At 43.7% G+C, this 21495-nt stretch overlaps 1 protein-coding gene across 1 annotated transcript in view; it reads right to left on the minus strand.

Moving 5' to 3' along the window:
• ACBD6 (acyl-CoA binding domain containing 6) overlaps window positions 1-21495 on the minus strand; it is an 85724-nt gene that overhangs the window by 46868 nt on the left and 17361 nt on the right. Inside the window, exons 4-5 of the mRNA XM_035900741.1 lie at window positions 17624-17706; window positions 6139-6244 (exon numbers count right to left, since the gene is read on the minus strand). Of these exons, the coding sequence (XP_035756634.1) occupies window positions 6139-6244; window positions 17624-17706 (189 nt within the window). The remainder of the gene's footprint in view (window positions 1-6138; window positions 6245-17623; window positions 17707-21495) is intronic.

A 21495-nucleotide genomic window follows, 5' to 3' on the forward strand; every position in this document is an offset into this window, starting at 1 on the left:
CCACCTTTCCACCCACCAGCCCCCCCAAGCCCCTCTCGGCAGGGCTGCTCTCGATCCTTTCTCCCCCCAGCCTGTACTGAAAACCCAGCTGGCCTCGGAAAGGACTACGGAAGTAGTGAAGCGAAGCCAGGCTTTTGGGGTTGGGTTCACGGGTGCTGCCTTGGTTCTGGGCTAGAACAGCAAGCCTGTGAAAGGTAACGCTTGTTTTTGCAACAGGACATCACAGCAGAGCTGTGAGACAGTTTCACACGCTTTAACAGCCCTGTGCTGAGGCTGGAGCGCTTATCTTCTTGTAAGGCAAAAACGCGTTCAAAGCAGCAACAGAGCCTTTTGACGGGCAGCTCTAAGACATTTTCTATGAACTGTAGAAGATTTTACATACTGGCAACTCCAAAGAGAAAGGTAGCTCAAAGTAGTTTGAGATAGAATTTTTTTCTCCTTTGTTTACTATGTACACTTAGTAAATTAGACTTACTGTTAGTACCAGTCTCTCCTGTTTTAGGACGATACGTGGCACACTTGTAGGGGATTCCTTGGAAATCCCACTGCAGATAACCAGGAAATCATCCCCCAAGCTGTGACACCGTCAGCCTGACCTGTGTTTTCCAGTATGCTACACAAAACAGTCACAGACCTTCAGAGATGAAATCAGTTAAATTAGCCCATGCCTGGTTATAAATCTCTCAACAGAGCAGTGGGGAACAAGGTGAGCAACTCATTTATCTGCTAATGGGAACTGTGAGCCAAATTTCCCGACCACGGTGCCAAAACAGCAGGAGGGGCAGAAGACATCTGCAACTGAAGCTCATGCTGCTTCTGCTGGATATTCTTGGGCAGGGCAGTGGAGGTAGAACATGATTTTGAGTAAGGAAACGTGATCTCAGACACAAGGCATTAAGCTTTTTAACACACTTTTTGACCCAGCAAGTAATTAATTTTTGTAACACATAATTTTAATGTTACACTAATTAACCTTGGATTAGAATGAATTTTCTGACAATTACTTTCTATGGAAGCACTGATGACATCCATGGACCATTTAATGATTAATGTTCTTGCACTCAACCCCAGTATCAACTTTAATTCATGTTTAGCATCCTTAATTCATCTCTGGACTTGTAATTACTTAAGACTTAGGATTTCAGTTGGACAAATACCAACTTTTTTTTTGTGCCACGGATGTTTACTTCAAAAGAAAGAAGCACTATCTGCAATATGCACAACAGCAATAAATACTTCAACAGATTTCAGTTTCTTTATATACGTGTAGAGGAGTAATACTGCAATTACACAAGTGGAATTATTGTGCAATTACACAAAAAAATAAAGGCATTTCTATGCTTTATATCAAAATTCAGGTTACAGGTTAGTGGCCATAATACGTTGGTTTGCATTTGCCTCTGGACAAGCAGAACCTCATCTTACTGATGCTCAACTTGGCAGAGACCAATAAAGGAAAACCAACAGTTTGGGAGAGACAGTGCTGCCAGTTCTGTCAGCTCAGGGGTACTGCAGCACTGTGCAACTGGTGCCTTCCCATGACACTGGAAGGCTGGTTCTGCTGCAAATGTTGCCTTTTGAACAAGACAAGAAACTGAAGCCTGATCATCTATAGTCATTAAAAATCTCCTTGTGCTATTTGCAGGAGTATGGATTTCAAGTCTTGGGCCAATTCCACTTTGGGTAATTACACTCTGCTTACCTATATATTTTCTCTGCAATTCTAAATGGATACAATATTTTCCAATTAGTGCCTTAAATGGCTCTGCATTGTAATTGTGCACTATTAAAAAGTTAGCACGTTCCACCCAAGAAATGTCTGCATCCTTGCAGCATGCTACGCCGTAAATGCACAGTGTAAGGGACTTTGGAGACCTTCTGGGCACGAGCACGCTATTTGATATGGAAGTAAAAACACCTGCAGAAGAATCTCAACCGACTAACTGTATAACAAAAAACATTACTAAGAAACTTGTATTTAAAACAAGATAATATTCACTACTGTTTGCATAGTATCAGGCAAATCAGAACGCTCGGGAGTTCTAGCTAATGTACTTAGGCAGCTATACAGCTGCAAATTCCGCTTGTTTCTCATATCTTCCTGAAAACAAACCTTAGCGGTAAGACAAACTTAAGCTGAATGTACAATCCAACTCTTTGTATAGCGTGGATATTACCTATGCACATTGAAAAATTCTTTAGTCCGCACAGCTGCTGCTTTATATCAGCATGTTTGTAGGTTTAAATAACATGGCAGAAATCTCACGAGCCACAGATTGAGCTTCCCCAAAACACTTCCCATATGACTATTTCATTAAGCAGCGAGAGACTCAAAGCAACGTGAATGATTTTGTATAGGAAAGCACTGCAGCAGCGAGGTCTTGAGTAAAGGCAATCAAACATCAAGGTACTCTCTCCATGCAATTCAAACACAACAGTTGTTGCAGAAGTTACTTGAGAGGATGCATTTTCCCCTGCCTTTGAAGTATTTAATAAAAAAAGCATAAAAATAGCCCCAGTGCACTAACCCTGCCTCTTAAATCTTCTGTGCTTTGCTTGGATAACTGCTGCCAGCTTGGCCAGCTTCTGCAGCAGTTTCTCAAGCCAACAGCACATCAATTTTGCTCAGCTCCAAGTCACAGGGTGTTCACAAACAAAGCACAGGACAGGGATTTGTCTCAGATATACGGAGTCTCAGCAGACAAACGGATGGGAATGATTTTCACATCAATTAGCCAGTGCAGAGAAAGAGGAGAACAAAGCCAAACTGAATGGATGTGCTACAATATTAAGCTATACTTCTAGGCACGATGTTTGCAGCTGTAATGGCTGTATAGCCATGAGAGCCACTCTAACTTGTGGCAAGCATTTTATTACCGGTAATTAAGAAGAGATATATATAGAAAGGCTGCATTCCCCCATGACAGCAAAATGGGTGAATGGAAGGGCTGTTGTTGCAATTATACAGGTAAACTTCAGATTTGATTTGGAAGTCAATCACTTTCAGAGCTCTGAGCCATTTGAGGAAGTTTTTCTAATGGGAGCAAGCCTGTAAATCCAGAAGCATGTGATCCTTCTTCAAACCCATTTTTTTCCCCTGCCCTTTCCTTGGCAAGCTGGCACCAATTTGGCACTTGCTGTCTCAAAAGCATGAGGATCGGGGACTAAGCGAACATCATTTCAGATGCCTTTCATTAGAGTTTTGGCAAGGGCTTAAACACTGCACACAGGTAACATGTTTGTTTACTGGGATTTCTCTGACAATTAAAAAAAAAAATCTCTATCTACAACCTCCACAGCCCTTGGCATAAATTACAAAAGCAACTCATCTATGCCTTTGAGCAGCTTCTGGTTTGTTAGAAGTTGAAGAAATACTGTTCTCAAAAAGGCAGCAAGCAATCCACACCAGCAGGATGTGCCTTGGTGGCTTCACAGCCACAGTCCATTTCTTATTTCATTAGTCGTGCTGACATATGCAAGAGAAACGGGTTGTTTTAGGCTGTGCTACTTCTAAGTGAATGCAAGCTATTCTGTTGAACTCTGGGCAATTTAGATACAGTAAATGGAAGCTTGTACATGATCACTGTCATTAGATTCTTGTTTAATTCTAAATTGAAGTTTATTATATCCAAACTGTTAGCAGGTACTCTGGCTTGAATGCTGTACATGAAGATCTTTATTTCTTGTGGGGAGAAGACCAGTTATGCTTTGAAAGCTGCCAAGTGCATCTATCTAAACCCTGGAGACCTCTATTACCCTTTCTGAAATCCTTTTGCTTCGAGTAAGTTGGCTTGTCCCCATTTTACATTTTTATTTGTGATCGCTTTTCTCCTTTAGCTAACTTATATCAGGTTTGCACAAAATGAGGGGATACAATTAGGCACAGTACTAACGCATCACACGGAAATAAAACCTAACCACCTTACAACCTCAGTCAAGTCTTTATTGCATGAGGAAAGGCTGAGCCTAGCCTCTTGGCAGTTTAGCACAAGACTATTCAGTGCTTCAGTAGATTTTGTTCCGTAACAAGTTAACTCTTTGTATATACCCCTGCTGCCATTTTAAATTTATATGCATTTAAATCAAAGGATTGACAGCATGAGTTACATTCAGAGGGCCAGGAGAGGCATCTTTTGGATATGGCAGGATATATTTATACAGTAACACTAAAATACTTAATAAAAATGACAAGATTGCATACACTTCACTCTACCAAAGGCTCAGTCTAAAATGGGTTCTAAAACTTCAATCAACCTGCATGATATTGGAAAATAAGCTTCCCTCCAGATTGTGAAGTACACCTTTGGTTACTGAACAACATTAGCAATGGTTTCAGCTCCTTAACACAACATGAAATAACTATTTCTTTCAGATTTTTATTTTTGGTATGCTAATTTTTTTTTTTTTTGGACCAGTTAAGAGTCAAGCCTAAGGAAGCCAGCACTTGCCAAAAAAAAGAAAAAAAAAAGTTCTTAACTTCCCTGTTTGAGCATTTGCTGGGGTAAGCCAAAATCACTGAGGCCGGGAGAATTTCATCTATGGAGGAATTTTGCACCAGTGGGAATCTTTCCACAAGCCTTTCACAGGCAGGCAGGGTTTACAGCGTCCTACCTGTGCCGAAGCAATTCCATACTCTGCAATGGTCACGTGCTAATACCCATCAGTTCTGAAACAGGTCTTCTCTTACATCAGAGACTCGTAGATAATTCCCAAAGAGAATGTCACCTGGCAGTTTTCAGATCTGGCTCTAAGCATTTACGTTGCTAGAGCGCAAAAATGTTTCAGCCATCTTTCACCAAGTATTTTGATTTTTTTTTTAAAAACCCCCAAATTTCTTTGGCTGAAAACAAGCACTTTTGTTGCTCGAACACAAAGGGAGAGATGAGCTTCTTTACCCTGCTAACTGTGAAAGAGCAACTTGCCAGTGGAAAATAAGCAATGCTAACATGATGTTGTTACACATTTTCTGCAAGGGTGTGATCCCCAAAATGAGCTTTTATTAATGAAAGGACTCCAGCTGTGTTCTGTGGGGTTGCCCTGGACATGTACTTCTGTAACCTGTGATCGGCAGAAGGAGGGACGGAGCTCAGAAATGGCGCTGTTGCAGTGACTGTGTGGCACATGACAGTTTCAGTTCATTGAATTTATGATGTGAAATTCCAACCCTGATTGTGAACACCCTCCCTCCTCTCCTCTGAAAATTAATTCACATGAATTCCTGATTAATAATAAAAGGCTCTGCCATCAGCATTCAGAGCCCCAGCCGGGGCTGTCATGGCTCAGAGGGCAGAAATCTGCTTAGAGCTACAGGAGAACCCAACTGAATTTGTGGCGTCTCAGTCTATGAATGTGTAAGCACTTCATCTGTTCACCAAAACACAATGTGCTGGAAAGCAGTGGGCAAAAGTAGCTCTGCATACGATGTACCACGAGCAGGGCTAGGTGGCAGTATGCAAGCATTGAAACCAAGGCAACAAAGCTGGTACTGCTACATTTCCTGAAGGATGAACTGTCCACAGCAGGTGCGTACTTTTACCAAGAAAAGGATCAAGCCAATTCGCAATTTTCGCACTTATCTTTTCTTTGAGGTTTCTGGCAATGCCTGTATTATCTCCCTACGGGGAAATGCTGTTTTGAGTCTGATGAGCAGAGAAAGACTGGATGATGTCACTGGTTTTAGGAAGCTGGAAAGCCAATGTCACTCATGCGCCCTCCACCTGGTAACAATGAAAACCTGATGGCGTGGCAGAAACCCTACCTCACCCGTGAACAGAGTTCATTGGTCAAAAAAGCCATTTCCCTCACTTCTTACTTCTGTTTGACCACATTTAGTGTACAAGGTGAGGAAAGGGGGAGTATTCAGAAGGCCTTATTCCGCAAGTAGCTGCTGGTGTTGCTAAAAATAACACAAAGTGAGTTTCTGATATGCTAGAGCAACACAGTTAGTACAACACTACCAGAAATCCAGTGGAAAGCTATTTTCAAATAGATTATTCCTATCTCAATGAGCAAGTGTTTGTCCAACTGTTGTAGTACCTTGTTATAACAATTCTAACTAGGGAATTTTGAAAAGGAGTAGCACTGAATTAATACACCAAACAGTTCAAAGATTGATGATTTTTATCTTTTCCTCCATACCTCCTCATCTGTGACATTCACATCCACTTTTTTTGATCGAATGGCTTTGGTTACATAGTCAATGTTGTTTTCTCTGCAGTAATCAAAAATGTTCTTGTCCTCTTCCCTATTCAGGAAACAAAAGCAAAAGAAGCACGGTGTTACTGCACAACACAAAAGGCCACATGCACATCATATGCTCTAACTTTGCTATAGACATTTCAACAGTATCACTGGACTGAAACAGACACCTAGTATTGCACATGAAGAATATGTTTTTTTCCCCCCAAGGTAAGAGACAGAAAATCCTGCCTTCCTAGAAAACAAAGCTTGTTTTTAACAATATTATGCCAGGGCAAAAGTCAGCTTACTCCTGTGAACTGGCACTAGAAGTCTATATAGTTAGCCAGCAAAAACCACATTCAAGTCCTGGTATAAATCACTGCAATCCCACATAAGATAAAAGGCTAAAACTGCTCTTCTCCCTCCCATACAAACTTGTAACAGCCACTCTGGGTCACACCAAAGGCCCTTCCGATGCCATCCGTCTCAGACAGTGGCCACTAACAGTGCCTTGGAGAAAAAAAAAGCAGAAGAAACAGGACACATGCAAAGCAATCTGTCCCTGGTTAGATCCTCCCAACTTCAGAAACTCAGTGGCTTAAGGAGTTCTGTAGCTAGAGGCTGCATCCAGATGAGCGTATTGATCAGTCTTTTCCAGGTCCTTTTTCCACTCTATTCTGTTCTTTAACCCATTCATACTCTTGGCCTCTCTAAAGGACAAGCTCTACAACTTACTATTCTGTGTGTGAAAGGGTCAACAGTAGGCAAGTACTTTATTTGGTGGCTTTAAAACAGGTGCCTGACATTATTGGGCACTCTTTGATAAGCAATTGCTCAGGGATTTATGAAATCTTTGGCATTTGTCTTAGAATCTGTCACAGAGTTTGTTTGGTTTTATTTCTTCGTTTACCAGCCTGCAAGCGACCTCATTGCACTCCTTTTTGTATTGATGGTGTTAAGACAAAGACTGACCATGTTGTCCGCTCAGAGCAGCAGGCTGGTGTATGCAGAGGCACCAGCACGCGTCTGTGCCAGGACACCGGTGCGTGCTCGCTTAGGCCTGCCTGCAGGCAGAAAGATCAACAAGTTGTCATGTCACAGGTGCTTGAGTTACACCTACAGCTTCTTCTAAGAGCTAAAAGCAGTGCCCTGGCTTCAGACACCTTAAAGCTTCTGTTCCTACCAGCCAACCAAACAGAACCTCTAACAAAGTTAAAGACATTTCACAGACTCTTAAAACATTAGGAAAGAGCTTTGTATGAGTAACTGGAGCTACAACACAGTTAAAAAAGCAAGTGTTAGGAATCTTTAGCAAAGGGACAGAGCAGAACAAAGACATTTTTATCTTGCTGTATTAATCTGCACTCATGTGTCTAATGATGGGAAGTTACTGACACCAGTATTGCTGAGAAAGTACAACTCTCCTACCATCCATGCTGGTATACCAGTGGAAAGTTACTTATTCCAACACAGCTGGTTTTTCTATGGGAAGGGGGCTATGCCATGCTAGCATGACGCACCTTTACAATAATACCATTAAGGTATAGATACACTGATATAACTGTGTTCCTAGTGAGGACTAAAGAAAAAGAGGTCATTGGTTTTCTAGAAGTAAGCCAAAAGCCCACATACCACCCTCTCTTTCTAGTTTCCAGATGAAAATCATGGCTCAGAGGAACCCATCAGTGTTGCTATGGGACTCAGCAGCTTCACAAGAGTTAAACGCATTGTAGTTGCCTCTCATGACAGCCTCAGTTTTCAAAGATCTCAAGATAGTCTGGATGCTCAGCAGAACTCAGATCTAGCAGCTTCAAAGGAAATTCCTCACAGAGCTGGGAGGTTGCTGGAGCAGATCAGACCCACCAGGGAAGTCATTCTGCTGTGGGCCTTTCAGGCAGGAGAGAACAGCCTCTGCAGTGCCACAGGGCAGTTTGAGGAGAACCAATTCCCTGGTGCTAAAAGGCAACAGTACTCCTCCCATTCATCTGCACTGCACTTGAACCTCAAAGGCTGAAGAACGTCAGAGCAAGGAAAAGGAAAATCTAGATGTTGTGTTTGAGCAATGGGTTACAAAGAAAAAGTGATGCTCTTTGACCTGTTGTCACAACAAAAATGAAAATACCAATGTCAGCAAGACCATGTACCCTGCTCCCATCAGGACAGGCAGAGCTCCATGATACAACTTTGACTTCCAGTCTTCTTATTACACACCTGGCTTATTAACTTACATTCTGTTCTTCAGACCTCAAGCATCTGTTTCCTTCCTCGGTGCCAGTAAAAGGTGGGGGGAAAAAAGTGCTGATATTCAGCTCCTGCAGTAAACCGCTGCTTTCTGCAAAGAAGTCACTTCCTCTGACCTCTCTTATGTTGCTCCTAGCACCGTTCTCCTGCACATCACCCCTACTCCTTGTGCACAAGCGCTCCTTCCTCATAGCTGACTTGCACCTTTCTAGCAAAGAGCCGAGTGCTGCACAAGATTTCACACAACGTGCATAGGCCTAGGAACACAACAGAAGTCTTCGAGTTTCTTAACCAGTTTCTCATGAACTCATTCGCTGGAGGTCTTGTCTGTACACAGCACAAGCTCCTGGGAAACAGATCACTGCATGCTTTAGAGGCAATTACTTTGAATTCTGGGGAAAAAAGAATCTCATGGTGGGATTAGAAAAGGCAAAAGCTTATATTGCTCAAGATGGAGCTTGACAGATTCATGATGGAGGTTATGAAACATGCCTGCTCCCACTAACAAGGGCTGATTTGATATGCTGGGAAGTCCCTCCAGTCCTACCTTGTTAGTCCAACCTCTCAAACACACCCTTGGCTGCCAAAAGCAGCCTTTTGGGCAAAACTGCTATTCAGACAACACTGTACAGCAACTTGGTTCCAGCAGCTTTTTCCCCATCGCATAGCCACACATGCTTCATTAATTACAGATCACTTCCTTCCCTAACACCAAAGCAGAGCCCACTCTCTCCCTGCTGGGGAAGTCCACAACCATCCTCAGCTGCTCCTGGATGATTTTCCATGTCACAACCATGAGCTTGGGCCGTGCCCTCCATCCCTGGCAGTGATGCCACCCAGTCAGCCTGGGTGCCGGCATTTCTGCATGCCGCAGAGCCTGGGCAGCTCAGCCGTGGCCATACCTCACATGGCAGCACCAGAGCAGCGGGGACGCGGCAGCGTACGAGCAACCGTGATCCATGGGGAGCGTGCTGCAGGGTCTGCACCAGTGGAGAGAGGGCACATCAATACTGACGTAGCAAAATCAGGCAATCTTCCTACCACAGCCTCCAGACAAGACTTCTACAGTCTTTTCCTGAGGACGTTATTGTCTGTAAGGGGGAAATGACCTGACACAGCTATCTGGATATGATTTAGCTTTTCTGCAAATGCTCTATATATACCCCTTCCAAAAAACCACTTTTCTTTCAGAAGTCTCCACAATGGAATTAATCCAGAATAGCAATTTCCCCACCTGAAGATAAGGTTTTGGGAAATTTCGTCTTTCTATTCTGCATTTATTTCTCAAGCTTTAAACCATTCCTCTGCCCCGATGACCCCTTTAAAAAAAATTAGCATATATTATCTCCAACTTTTCTATAAATATTAACAAAGGGAAACAAGCCCTTTCCTGGATAGATTTGAGGCTCTAGAGTTGTAGCAAAGACATTCTATCAGCAAACAAAATAGTCACACGAAGCTGCACTCCAGACATTAAAAACGGTTTGATCTAGTTGCATGCCAAAAGCAGGAAGGGAAACTAAGAAAAGAGCTCAAAGGAATTAAAACCAGATTTTTGGAGGAACCAATACTAGGGAAAAAACTCCACCAGAATGGTGTGAATGGAATAAAGACAAGTTACTGTTATTTGCTGACTTTGCATTGAAAACCACACAGGACAAGTAAGAAACACAGCTTGAAAACCCTGCAACTCAGTTTCCCCCTTGCCCCTTTATTTCACGTGTGTACGCGTATGTACTGAATAATCTCTCCACTGTAGCAGCTACAAGAAAATAAAAAGGATGCGATGTTTTTATCAGACTGGTTCCTAGAAGGAATTTGCACTCCACATAAAACTGGTAAGAGTCAGCAGCAAGGCCCAGAAACTGGTAGAAACAGTCTAAAATGAGACAGCAGCACATCAGAAATACGAAAATAAGTGACACTGCAAAGACATTGCTCAGATAATGTTGGGGGTGGAGGGTTGAGAGGAGCAGGAATCCATAACATTTCCATCTGTATTTTCAGAAAAATCTCAATTTAAGTAAAAATACAGCATCTTCAGATGGAGAAGACCATGAAACTCAACCTAACGGACAAGTGCACAATTATTTAAAACCTGTAGCTAAAAGGAAAACTCAGATGCAATTTTGTTTCCCTGCCAGATTGTGTGATACACAAGCACCGTCTCTTTTTGTTGAGCTAAAAAGGAGCCTTCAAGTCAGTGACCACTTGGCTGTCAGTAAAGGCAGTGAATGCGTTCACATCTATTTCCTGAGGATGGCCACAAGGGTTTCTCTTCTCCCTTGCTGACACATGTTCAGCCCCCAAAGCTCTTCTGCTCTCCCCCGTCCCCAGTAAGAGATGCTAACTATGATTCAATGTCGAGCTGAGCCATATCTGTCGCCTGCAGGTAACACATGGGCAGGTTTTTCCATCCTTGAATAAAAGGATGTGGAAGGATTGAAACCAAGCCATCTCTTCCCAGGCTTCGAAGGCTTCAACAAGCCTTCTTCATAAGCTGCCCAAAACACACGTGTTGAGCCAACAGTTTTTAAGCAGCTCGTGGAAAAGATCTGCTGCTGGTTAAATTCAGGCTTCACTTCCTTCTCACCTTGAGTACCGTAAACCTCCTTGCTTTCTAAACAGCCACCAAGACTGCCATGAAAAAGGACACAGAAGAGACTTGAAATTCAGATATTCTACCCTCACGCAGAGACCATCCTCCAGGTTTGCCCCGGCCCCTTCCTCCCCCCTCGCAGGTTACCTCCAGCACAAAGCTCTGGGCAGAGGGCTGTGATCGGGTGCTACTTTGGGTGTCCTCTCCCCTTTTCCCAGGGCTGGTCCAAGCCCTGTCCCAGCGGCCTCGAGGTGGCACAGCCCCGGGTGCTGCTAACAGGTGGCTTCGCCCGTCTGCTTGGCACGGCGCTGCCGAGTGAGCGGGAACGCGGCGGAGCAGAGCAGGCGGCGTGCGGGGAGCCGAGAGACACGCGCAACACTTACTGTTTATGTCAAGGCCCTCGGCCCCCAAGGGACCCATTTTCACATAATCTATAATTATCTCTTCGCTTTAATCGCCTCGTCACTTCTGAGGCTCTCCTGGGCACAGGAAGAGGAAAAGCTCATTAACTGAACCTTTTCTCCTCTCTCCAGCCACCCATAGCTTTTAATTGCTTGGTGTTGTTATTATCTATCAGTGCAACTGGGATCATTTTCATAAGAAAGGGTGGTGGGAGGGAGGGAGGCAGGAGTGGGTCCCTGAGGTATGCACCACAGACAAACCTTTGCTTTCTCAATTATTTATGCCAGCTGAGGTTTTACAAGCTGAATAAATCCATAACTCAAGTTTATTTTGAACCGGCAGGCCGTCCCGGGGGAAGTGTTGCCCACTTGCCGGCACACTCGCGTGCTGTCCTCTGAGAGCAGCCGGGACATAGCGAGACATGTGTCATGGAGGTGGCCGTGAAAACGCCAAACAGGAGCCGCCACCGAAGGATGCGCACTCCCAGAGGGAAGGCAGGCCTGAGCCAAGCTGCCCCTTTGCACAACAAAGCAAAAGCCTCAAGGGTCACCGATCCGGGGACAATAAAATGGGGGAGAAGCAATAAACTTGGCAATCATCTTGAAGTCAAGAGACTTGCCCGTTAAACATCACCAGAACAGCATCCATTTCTAAATAACACTGACCTGAAAAAAACCCAAACCCCAGCTGCCTGGACCCGCAGGTGTTTTGTTTGAGACGCGCCACGGCTGAGCACGCCGTGGGCTGCCTGGGCTCCACACAGCCGGCAAAGCTCCTCCGCAGGGATTGCACAGCCCAGCATGTATGCGAGCGACAGGCGTCTGTGGCGCAGCCACGCAAATGCACGCACAATACCAACACGAGCCTGTAATTCCCAACGCGGCAAGGATGCCAGCTCCCACATCTCTGCAGCTTTGCTCTTATTTCCAGTATTCCTGAAAGTGGGGCTGGAGGGAGAGAACAAAACCTCAGCCATGCTCTGGAGCGCTGGGCTCGTCTCAAAAGCTGTCACCGCTCCGAAGCGGCATCCTTGCAATGGATGCTGGAAGCAACTCTTTAAAATTCAGCAGCCTTTGTGCCTGACCACACGCAGCGACCTCTGGTATTTTCTGCCAAAACAGTTCATTTGTCTCGCACAACAACTAATCAATTCCCAAGGCCATCCATCACGGGGGCTCGTGCGAGCCGGCCCGGCAGCAGGGCCAGATGGCGGCTGCGTTAGTGGGATTAATACAATTCTGATAGATTACATGGCATCAGACAGGGTCCCGAATACGAGGGGTGCCCACTCTGCACCCCAGTCCTAAACAGAGCCCCACTCGCAATTGGGGTTGCTCCCAAGCGTTATGGGAAAGGGTGGAAGTTTCTCCCAGAAAAGGGCTTCTTCAGCTTCCTTCAGGATGGCAGAGGTGCAAAGCATAGCTCAGGGAGGCTTCCATGCCGACCGGCGGATGTCATTCCCATCCTGGCATGCCGAGGCCGCGTGGAAGGAACCTGCAGCACAGTGCAGGAGGGCTCCTTCACTGCAATTGGAAAGGGACACTGATGTTTGGCAACATTATTTCGCATTCTCCATCTGCCAAGTCAATGCTTTCGTTTGCTGGAAACATTTATAAACTGCCTCCTCCTTGCCCCTGCTTTAAAAACAAAAAAAATTAAAAATAACTTTAAAGTTGAATTTCCAATGCTACAGTATTTTTGGCATCTCCCTCAGTGTGTGTCTTAGATTAGATTTATATTGGTGACACATCAGTCAACCTCATCTCACTGCTCATTTCCCAGGTTTGTGAAACTGTAATTATAGCTATTCGATCACGAAAGAGCTCAACTACTACTGCTTTTGTTCTGGTAATAAGATCAGAAAAGAGACATAAAGCTTTACGTAGCAGTAAAAAAAAAAAACAACAACCCACCACTATACCCAGCCTGAAATCACAGATAACTTCTAAATCCTTCCTTCCAGGGGAACCTCCAAGTTCCATCATCAGTCACCAGCATGCATTATTTTTATGTAATGCCCAAATTGAGATAAGTGATTTGCAGAGAAACACAGAGGCAGAGCACTATGCTAATACATTCTGCAACTGCTCCCCATTAGTCACTGGGGGTACTTGAGCTCTTTATTGCCAGGGTTTATTAATGACTCCTAATTGATGACCAGTGCCCAGCACCCCAAAGTAAATAACTGCTACGCCTCATTAGCTCAAGAGACCACCTCCTGATTTGAGGATTGATCTATGAACACACAAATTGCACTGATTTAACCGAATCTCTTCCTAAATTGATTTAATTAGATCGGTATAACCTGTTTCTATGGACGTTCTTGAATTTATTTGGAATCAGTGCAATGCACTTCTGTGAGCCAGACTGACCATTTTTCTATCTTGTTCTCAAAGCAGAAACATTTGAGATAATTAGTGATAAGGCAAAATTAGCACTGGCACCGTCCCAGTTCCTCCAACTTCTGATCCACCTGACTTTAGGGTAGGGTATGGTACCTCCAATTTGTCCAACATTTACAGATTTGCACCCTAAACCCCAAGCATTTCATTCCCCCAAAGGAACGTAAGCATTACTTGTGCATAAATTTAGGCACTAAGCTTGAAAGCAATGGCATTGCTGCTTTGCTTGGTAATTTACTGCTGAGGGTAAACTAGTGGTTTACACTAAAAACAAGATCTCTCGTCTTCCTATTACACAGTAGCAGCTTGGAGGAGGTTAATCACTTGTTAAACTGTTTAAAAGCTTCCGGCAAGAATAAAATAAGTGAACCTGCTTAGGTGAACCTTCACAACTCTGCACTTGCATTCCTGTCTATCTCCTGGAGCAAGGCGAGGTCGTGATGATGCCGGGCTCCAGATAAATTAGACAGCCTTTTCCTGCCTTTGCATCAGCAAAATCCTAAAGGGCATACGGTAGGCTGTATTTGGCAGAGTAACGCCTGCTGAGGAATTGCTTTCAGCAGTCTGTCAGAACCCAGGGCTGACGAGGACGCGAGTTTTAGTTTTTAGTACATAAAATAAGGGGTTTTTGCTTATTCCAGGCTTCCTTAATATGATCCTGTAACTAGAAACTGTTTATGCTATCAACAGCCCCGGGAAAGAGAGACTAAAGTGGTTTGATTCATAATCCGAATTTTGCAAACTTACTGTAAAGCTTCAGTAAGGCCCACCATAGGCAACTGAGTTCATAAAATAGTCTGCATCAAAGTTTCTTTTCTCAGATCTTAGGTCTTGAGGTAGCATACACACAGAATTTTCAGCGTGGGACTTACCCATAAATATCAATGTGTTTAAGTTTAAGCTGGCTCAAGTTAGTACATTTTCTTTCCCCTTAAACACCTTAATTTTCTTCCTTTACAGACAATGCCTTATTTTTTCAAGACTACATTCTATTTACAAATGCACTGAAGTATTACTGAATGCTAACCTTATGTTCTTGTAAGTAACCACTCACAGCCTCAGAAAAGTCACTCGTCTCAGGTGAGTGGCATTACTAACAAACCAATTCACTCCATGCTCTCGATAAACTTGGATGCCAAACTGAATGTCTAGAGCCATCCTTCTTTGGCTCATCTGCTTGCACATTTTGTACCGGTGCAATTTTGCTGTTTAGGGCTATGCTTTTCACTATTGAAATTATCACCATTAGAGATGTGCCTATACTTGCATACATTTACTCCCTGTTCTAGTAAAAGAATGAACAATACACAAAAGCCGTAATACATGGGCAACTGCACCGAGAGAGCTGAAGCTGTACAACCTACATGTGGGTGAGGTGATGATGATGTTGCCAAGAAGGCCAATGGTATTCTGGGGTGCATTAAGAGGAACATGGCCAGCAGGTTGAGGGAGGTTATCCTGCTCTGCCCTGGTGAGACCCCACCTGGAGTAGTGTGTCCAGTTCTGGGCTCCCCAGTTCAAGAAAGACGAGGAACTCCTAGAAAGAGTCCAGAGGAGAGCAACTAGGATGATTAAGGGACTGGAGCATCTCCCCTACGAGGAAAGGCTGAGAGAGTTGGGCTTGTTCAGCCTGAAGAAGAGAAGACTGAGAGGGGACCTCATCAACACATACAAATATCTTAAGGGTGGAAGTCACAAGGACAGAGCCAGACTCTTTGCAGTGGTGTCCAGTGACAGGACGAGGGGCAATGGGTACAAACTGAGACATAAGAGGTTTCAGTTGAATATGAGGAAAAACTTCTTTACTCTGAGGGTGACAGAGCACTGGAACAGGCTGCCCAGAGGGGTTGTGGAGTCTCCTTCTCTGGAGATATTAAAAGCCCGCCTGGATGAAGTCCTGGGTAATATGCTCTAGGAGAACCTGCTTTAGCAGAGGGGTTGGACTAGATGATCTCCCGAGGTCCCTTCCAACCCTTGCGATTCTGTGATTCTGTGATACTTGCTTGCTTCCTGCCTTGCAGCTGAAGACACTGCTGCCTGTGAGCCAAGCTATGCTAACGGACCACATGAGTTTCCATTCTGCCAGCAGAGTCAGGAGACTTCATCTCACTCACTTTCAGCAAAATCACTCTATTCCAGCTGTGTCAGAGACTACATCTGCCTACAGCCTCCTTTTGTAAGGACTACAGCTATGCTATACTAAACATACAGCACAGATGTTCCTCATGGTATGTTTGGGGAAAAAAAAAGTATTCTGAGCTGTACTTATCTTCAAGTCCTGCAAAAGTCATGTTCTCATAGAAATAAAAACAAAAATATGACAAGAAGATTTGGACTAGTCAAGCCAACCAGAGAAAACTGTTTTCCTGTATATCGGGCTATATTTCATATCCAAGAAAGGGGCACAGGCAGTACTTGGGATAGCCAAGACTCTGAAAGCACTGTAGGACTAAGCATAGCTCATACTTAGCACCCAACACTGGGCAGCACTGATATGTTCCACTCCTAAAGAAGAGCTCGAACAGGATTTAAACCACAAGGTCAAACTGAGATGAAGGATGTTGACTGAGACCTACATTGACACAGCAGGGAAGAACAAGGAGCTTGTGGCTAGCAGAAGTGCTATTCCTCAAAGAGCCTGTTAAACCAAGGTCACACCTGACCACCTCTGGTCAAGGTCCAGGGGCAAGTTAAAGATGTGTTGGCTCTCCACGCGAGGCAGAGAAGGCTGGCCCTGGCCAACTGTTCCATCTCGCTATAAAGCGGGTTGCAACACCAAGGGAAATGTCCGCACTACTGCTGAGCACAAAGCTGCCACCCTATTTGCTTACACAGAGCAGCCATATCAATTTCTACCTGAGCTCCTTGCAAAGGATTTGGAGCCACCAGCTCAAGATTTATTTTTCATTAGTTTGTGACAACAAGTCAAAAGAAATGCTGTGTTAAGAGTTTTAACAGTTTGGGAAAGGTCCCAGCAAGCTTGGGAGGCTCTGTGTAGAGAAATCAGTGTTTATATTTTAATTTCCCAGGACTAAAATGATGCAAGACATTCAATAAAACAAATGGGATCACATACACATAAATGGGTGACTGCAACATGACAGTGAACACTGCTCAAAAATTTAGTCTTCCCTGACTGTTCATTTTAACTAAAAATACAATGCTGTATTCAGAAAGATCCTCCAGGCAATCATTTAGGTATTGGAGTCAATATTATACCCATGATTAGTAGTCTGGAACAGTAAAAACCCAACCAAACAAGAAAACCCAGCTGTCCTTATTCAGTAGCTAATGTCACTTACCACTTGCACCTTGACAGTTTTTGAATAGCACCATTCTAGTTCAGTAAATGCGTTTCTGCTATGCTAGCTGCAGAAGCTAGAAAAAATTAATTTGATATAAGGTACAAACTCTCCCTGAAGGCCACTGTCCAACATTAAAACCTTCACTGAACAATGCTTAATTAATGTATTGGTAAAGAAATAACTATTTGAAAAAGGTAGCATCTGAATATCTTTCTATTAAAAATATCCAGTATTACCTTTTTTAGCCATATAACTGAAAAATGGGAAGCCTTGCCCTTCCCCCACATCTTGCACTAGGGAAAGGTTACTACCTGGCAATGATACAGGCAGTTATTGATTTAAATGATTATGGACCTGAAAAGTTCTTTCCTGTCATTTATTATCCTGTTGTAGTTGCCACTGCACTTGTGCAATATTAAAAAAAAAAAAAAAAGCTTAACAAAATGTCATGAGAAAAATACTGTTTTTAACTCAAGTCCAGTGCAGATAATCACCTGATTGTTTCTTCTTGATATAACGAGCTGACAACTGGGCCTCCAAATGCAGTTTTGCTTTCTTTCCCCCTCTTCTCTGTCATCTGAAAGAAAAAGAAAGATTGGTCCGGCATCCTGGCTCCCATCCCATTCCAGCCTGTGCCACCCCTCCGCCATCTCCCACCCCTTCTCTTGCCCCAGAGGTGGGATCAGCCCTCTGGAAGCCTCATCTGCACAGCAGACAGTACCCCATGCCCCTACTCCATCCAGAACAGCTGGATGGCTCTGTCGGCAAACCAGATCAATGCTCCTCTGAAGGTGGCCCAGAAGGGTCACCCGAAAGGTAGGCTTGGCAGCCTCGCCGTCCCACTCATGAGCCAAAGCGTTGCCTCTGCAGCGCTCCCAGCCATGGCCCCTCAGGACCCAAAAGCTGAGCCTCTGTGAGGTAGCATAATGTTATGTTACTAGATTGCAAAGCCTGCCTTTATAAATCTATTTAATATAGATTTAAAATTAAATTTTATAATGGGCAGCATTTCCAAATGATTTACTCCCAGGAACTCTAGGATTCTGAATGATTCCCACCATAATAGAAATGAACAATTAGAATAATGATTGATCGATATGGAGCCTCAGGCCTACCTTTTCAAAAAAAAAAAAAAAAAAAAAAAAAACACAAAACCATCCTGCAGCTTGGGATCTTCAATTGGCTGACTTTACACTGATGCCAGACTTTCAGAAAGGACTAAGTGCCTGCTGTCTGAAAGCCTGACCCTATTACGGGGTGCAGGGCACCAGAAACCCTAACTGTGCTAGGGCATCTACTATCTCGGTCTTCAGGTAAGCAGTCAAAACTGGTTTGTAATTTGCAGCAGTAATTCTTTATAAAAGCAGCCCATTAATTGCAACGTGCTGTTGCCACTGGACAGTTCTGTGGCTTTCTGCGATGAGAGATAATCACACCCAGGGTGAACAAAATCAGAAGCAAAGGGAAAGCCGTCCCAACCTCCAGCAGTCTCTCAGTAGCTGCAATATATTGCTGATTACACCAAAAAGCATTGTTGCCTCATCAGAATTCTACGTAGAAAGATGTTGATTTTTTTTTTAAATAAAACATGATTACATTTGTCTTTCTTCCTGCTCCTTAGGTTGCTTTTGTTTTAAATCAATTTACTGTTTCCCCATAATACAAGTCTTACGAGGAGCAGCTGAAGGAACTGAGGTTGTTTAGCCTGGAGAAGAGGAGGCTGAGGGGAGACCTTGTCGCCCTCTACAACTGCCTGACAGGAGGCTGTAGCGAGGTGGGGGTCGGCCTCTTCTCCCAGGTAGTGGGCGATAGGATGAGGGGAAATGACCTCAAGTTGCACCAGGGCAGGTTTAGGTTGGACATTGGGAAAAATTTCTTCACCGAAAGGGTGGTCAAGCATTGGAACGGGCTGCCCAGGGAAGTGGTCGAGTCCCCATCCCTGGAGGGATTTAAAAGACAGGCAGACGAGGTGCTTAGGGACATGGTTTAACGGTGGGATGGCAGGGTTAGGTTAATGGTTGGACTTGATGATCTTAAAGGTCTTTTCCAACCTAAATGATTCTATGATTCTATGATTTACTTTCATGTTCTGCCCAGTTTGAGATAACCAGTTCCACCTTTCAGCTCTCCTGTACCAGCCCAAAGCTCTAATACTTGGAATTGCAGATATCACAGACATACTTCTTTAAAAGAAAAAACGGAAAGGAAATTAGCTTTGAAAATTACTCTATCGCAAGTAGGCTTTTTCTAATTTAGAGTAGAAGGTGACACAAAGTTCTCCTTTCCTGAAGGGAAAGGGCTTCAGAGTCTTTACAGTGCAATGCCCCTCTTAAAAAATTATTTAGCAGAGAACCTTACTGTCCATCAATTATTTCCACACCACTTATAAAGAAAATTAATTTCAGATCAGCTGCTAGCACATGCAAGAGTTATTTCTATAAAATGAAGCTATACTCACAACTAGTCTACCTTCTTTGATATTGAAGGACAGTCGTCATTCAACTAGCATCAGAAACTACAAAAATTTTCAATCTATATTCTTTCATCTCTTCCCACTACAGTTTTTGGTTGTTGCTTTTTTTCAAAGTCAGAAACAACACTTGAGAAAATACATTTCATCTTTCTAGAGGCAGAAATTGTAAAAAAGGTTTCTTGGATTAAGTTCACCTTCTTTGCACAACCAATGCATTTCTACCAAAGATTAATCATGTTGATTGAATACACATAAGGTCATCGGCAGACTTAGTGATAAAGGCTTTCCCAAAAATGCTCAGGCAAAAACTTCTCTGGCTTTTAATCCATATACAGGTTACTTTGTCCAAGTAGCTTTTATCTCATCCCTTTCTCACAGAAATAGGTAACTCAATATTCAATTTATGAATGTCGAACCAAGCTTATTCCATCTCAGTCCTTGATATGTAGAACAAGTTTATGAAAAATGTACAGGAAAAGTCTCAGCTATCCTGTCGGGATTTAATGCGAGCCCCTACTCTGCAAAGCCATGAAAGACAGCATCATGGCTCCACCATTCATCTCCACTGGACTTCCCAAGGGGAATCTGTCCAGGCTACAAGGAATGTTTCTTCCCAAAAACGTTAACTCTGCCTTGACTCCGATACAAACTGGTTTCTTTCCAGCTGCCCTTGACAACTTGCCTATACCATGAGCTCATCAGCCCGCTTCTAATATCCATACTACCCAGCCTGCCAGGGACTCGCACGCAGTATCTGAGCACGACGTACTGAAGTGGGTAATGAAAGAGGTGGGACAGAAACAGTTGTTCCTTCCAAACCACGTCACAGCTATTGTACTAACAGGAATCAGTGTTTTTATTTGTCGCTCATGCTGGCTGAAGGGATCAGTAATGTGCGGATGCACTTTGCCTCTTAAGTTTCTTGACATTTCTACAGCAGAAAAGGGCTTTTAGGGCTGGAAAGATAAAGGAAATGCTACATATACACAGATAATGACCAGTGAGTTTAAAGTCACATTAGCTTGCAAGCCATAATGAAATTAAAAACTGACACTGCACATTCTCTCTCTCCTTTAAAAACGGCACTAATAATTAACTATGTGGCTCTCAATTAAGCCAGCTCAATTTCTTTCACTGCTGGCAGTGCTGTCCAAAAGCCCTGCAGGTACACATGTAACTAACGATAGTTAAGAAATAACACGATCCAAGGCTCCCATAATTAGCAACCTGAGTCCGAGAGAGATGACAGCAGCATTATCCACAGTCAGGACCATGTAAGAGAGATGCTGTAGAAAAGGCAGAATTACTGTGGGCTCTATGAGCGTGAGGGGGCTGCCCTCAAACTGCCCGTTAAAAACTCTGGGAATAAAGGGGAATTTGTGACAGCACGGGAAGAAACCTTGGAGTACTGCACCTGAGTGCTGAAGCACAGGCAGCGGCATGTAAGAGATCCTGGAAGAGATGATGATGAAGTGGCACTTACACTTCTTAAGAAGCATTGGAATTTCTCATCTTTTCCCCTAATTCTTGGCCATTGATTCTTTGTTGCTCGTGTACAATTAAGGCTGGAATTTTGTAAGTGGCACTTGCACTGCCTTAAGAGGCACTGGAATTTCTCGTGTTTTCCCCTAATTCTTGGCCATTGAGTCTTTGTTGCCTGTGTACAATTAAGGCCGATATCAAAGTCACTATTACTCTTGACAGTTAACTTTGGTAGGTGGATCTGGATGACCAAAGCTAGCATAAATCACGGGCAAATATGTGCTTCAGTATGCAGCATACGTACTCATTAAGAGACATTTTCAACTCCCCTGACTCCCGATGTGCTCACAGACTGGCGCAGGGAACTCCACTAAGCCCAGAACTATCCTTCTCACATGTCACCAGGAATGC

This window comes from Egretta garzetta, unplaced genomic scaffold, assembly GCF_000687185.1.
Source record: "Egretta garzetta isolate BGI_Z169 unplaced genomic scaffold, ASM68718v1 scaffold598, whole genome shotgun sequence".
Taxonomy (NCBI): domain Eukaryota; kingdom Metazoa; phylum Chordata; class Aves; order Pelecaniformes; family Ardeidae; genus Egretta; species Egretta garzetta.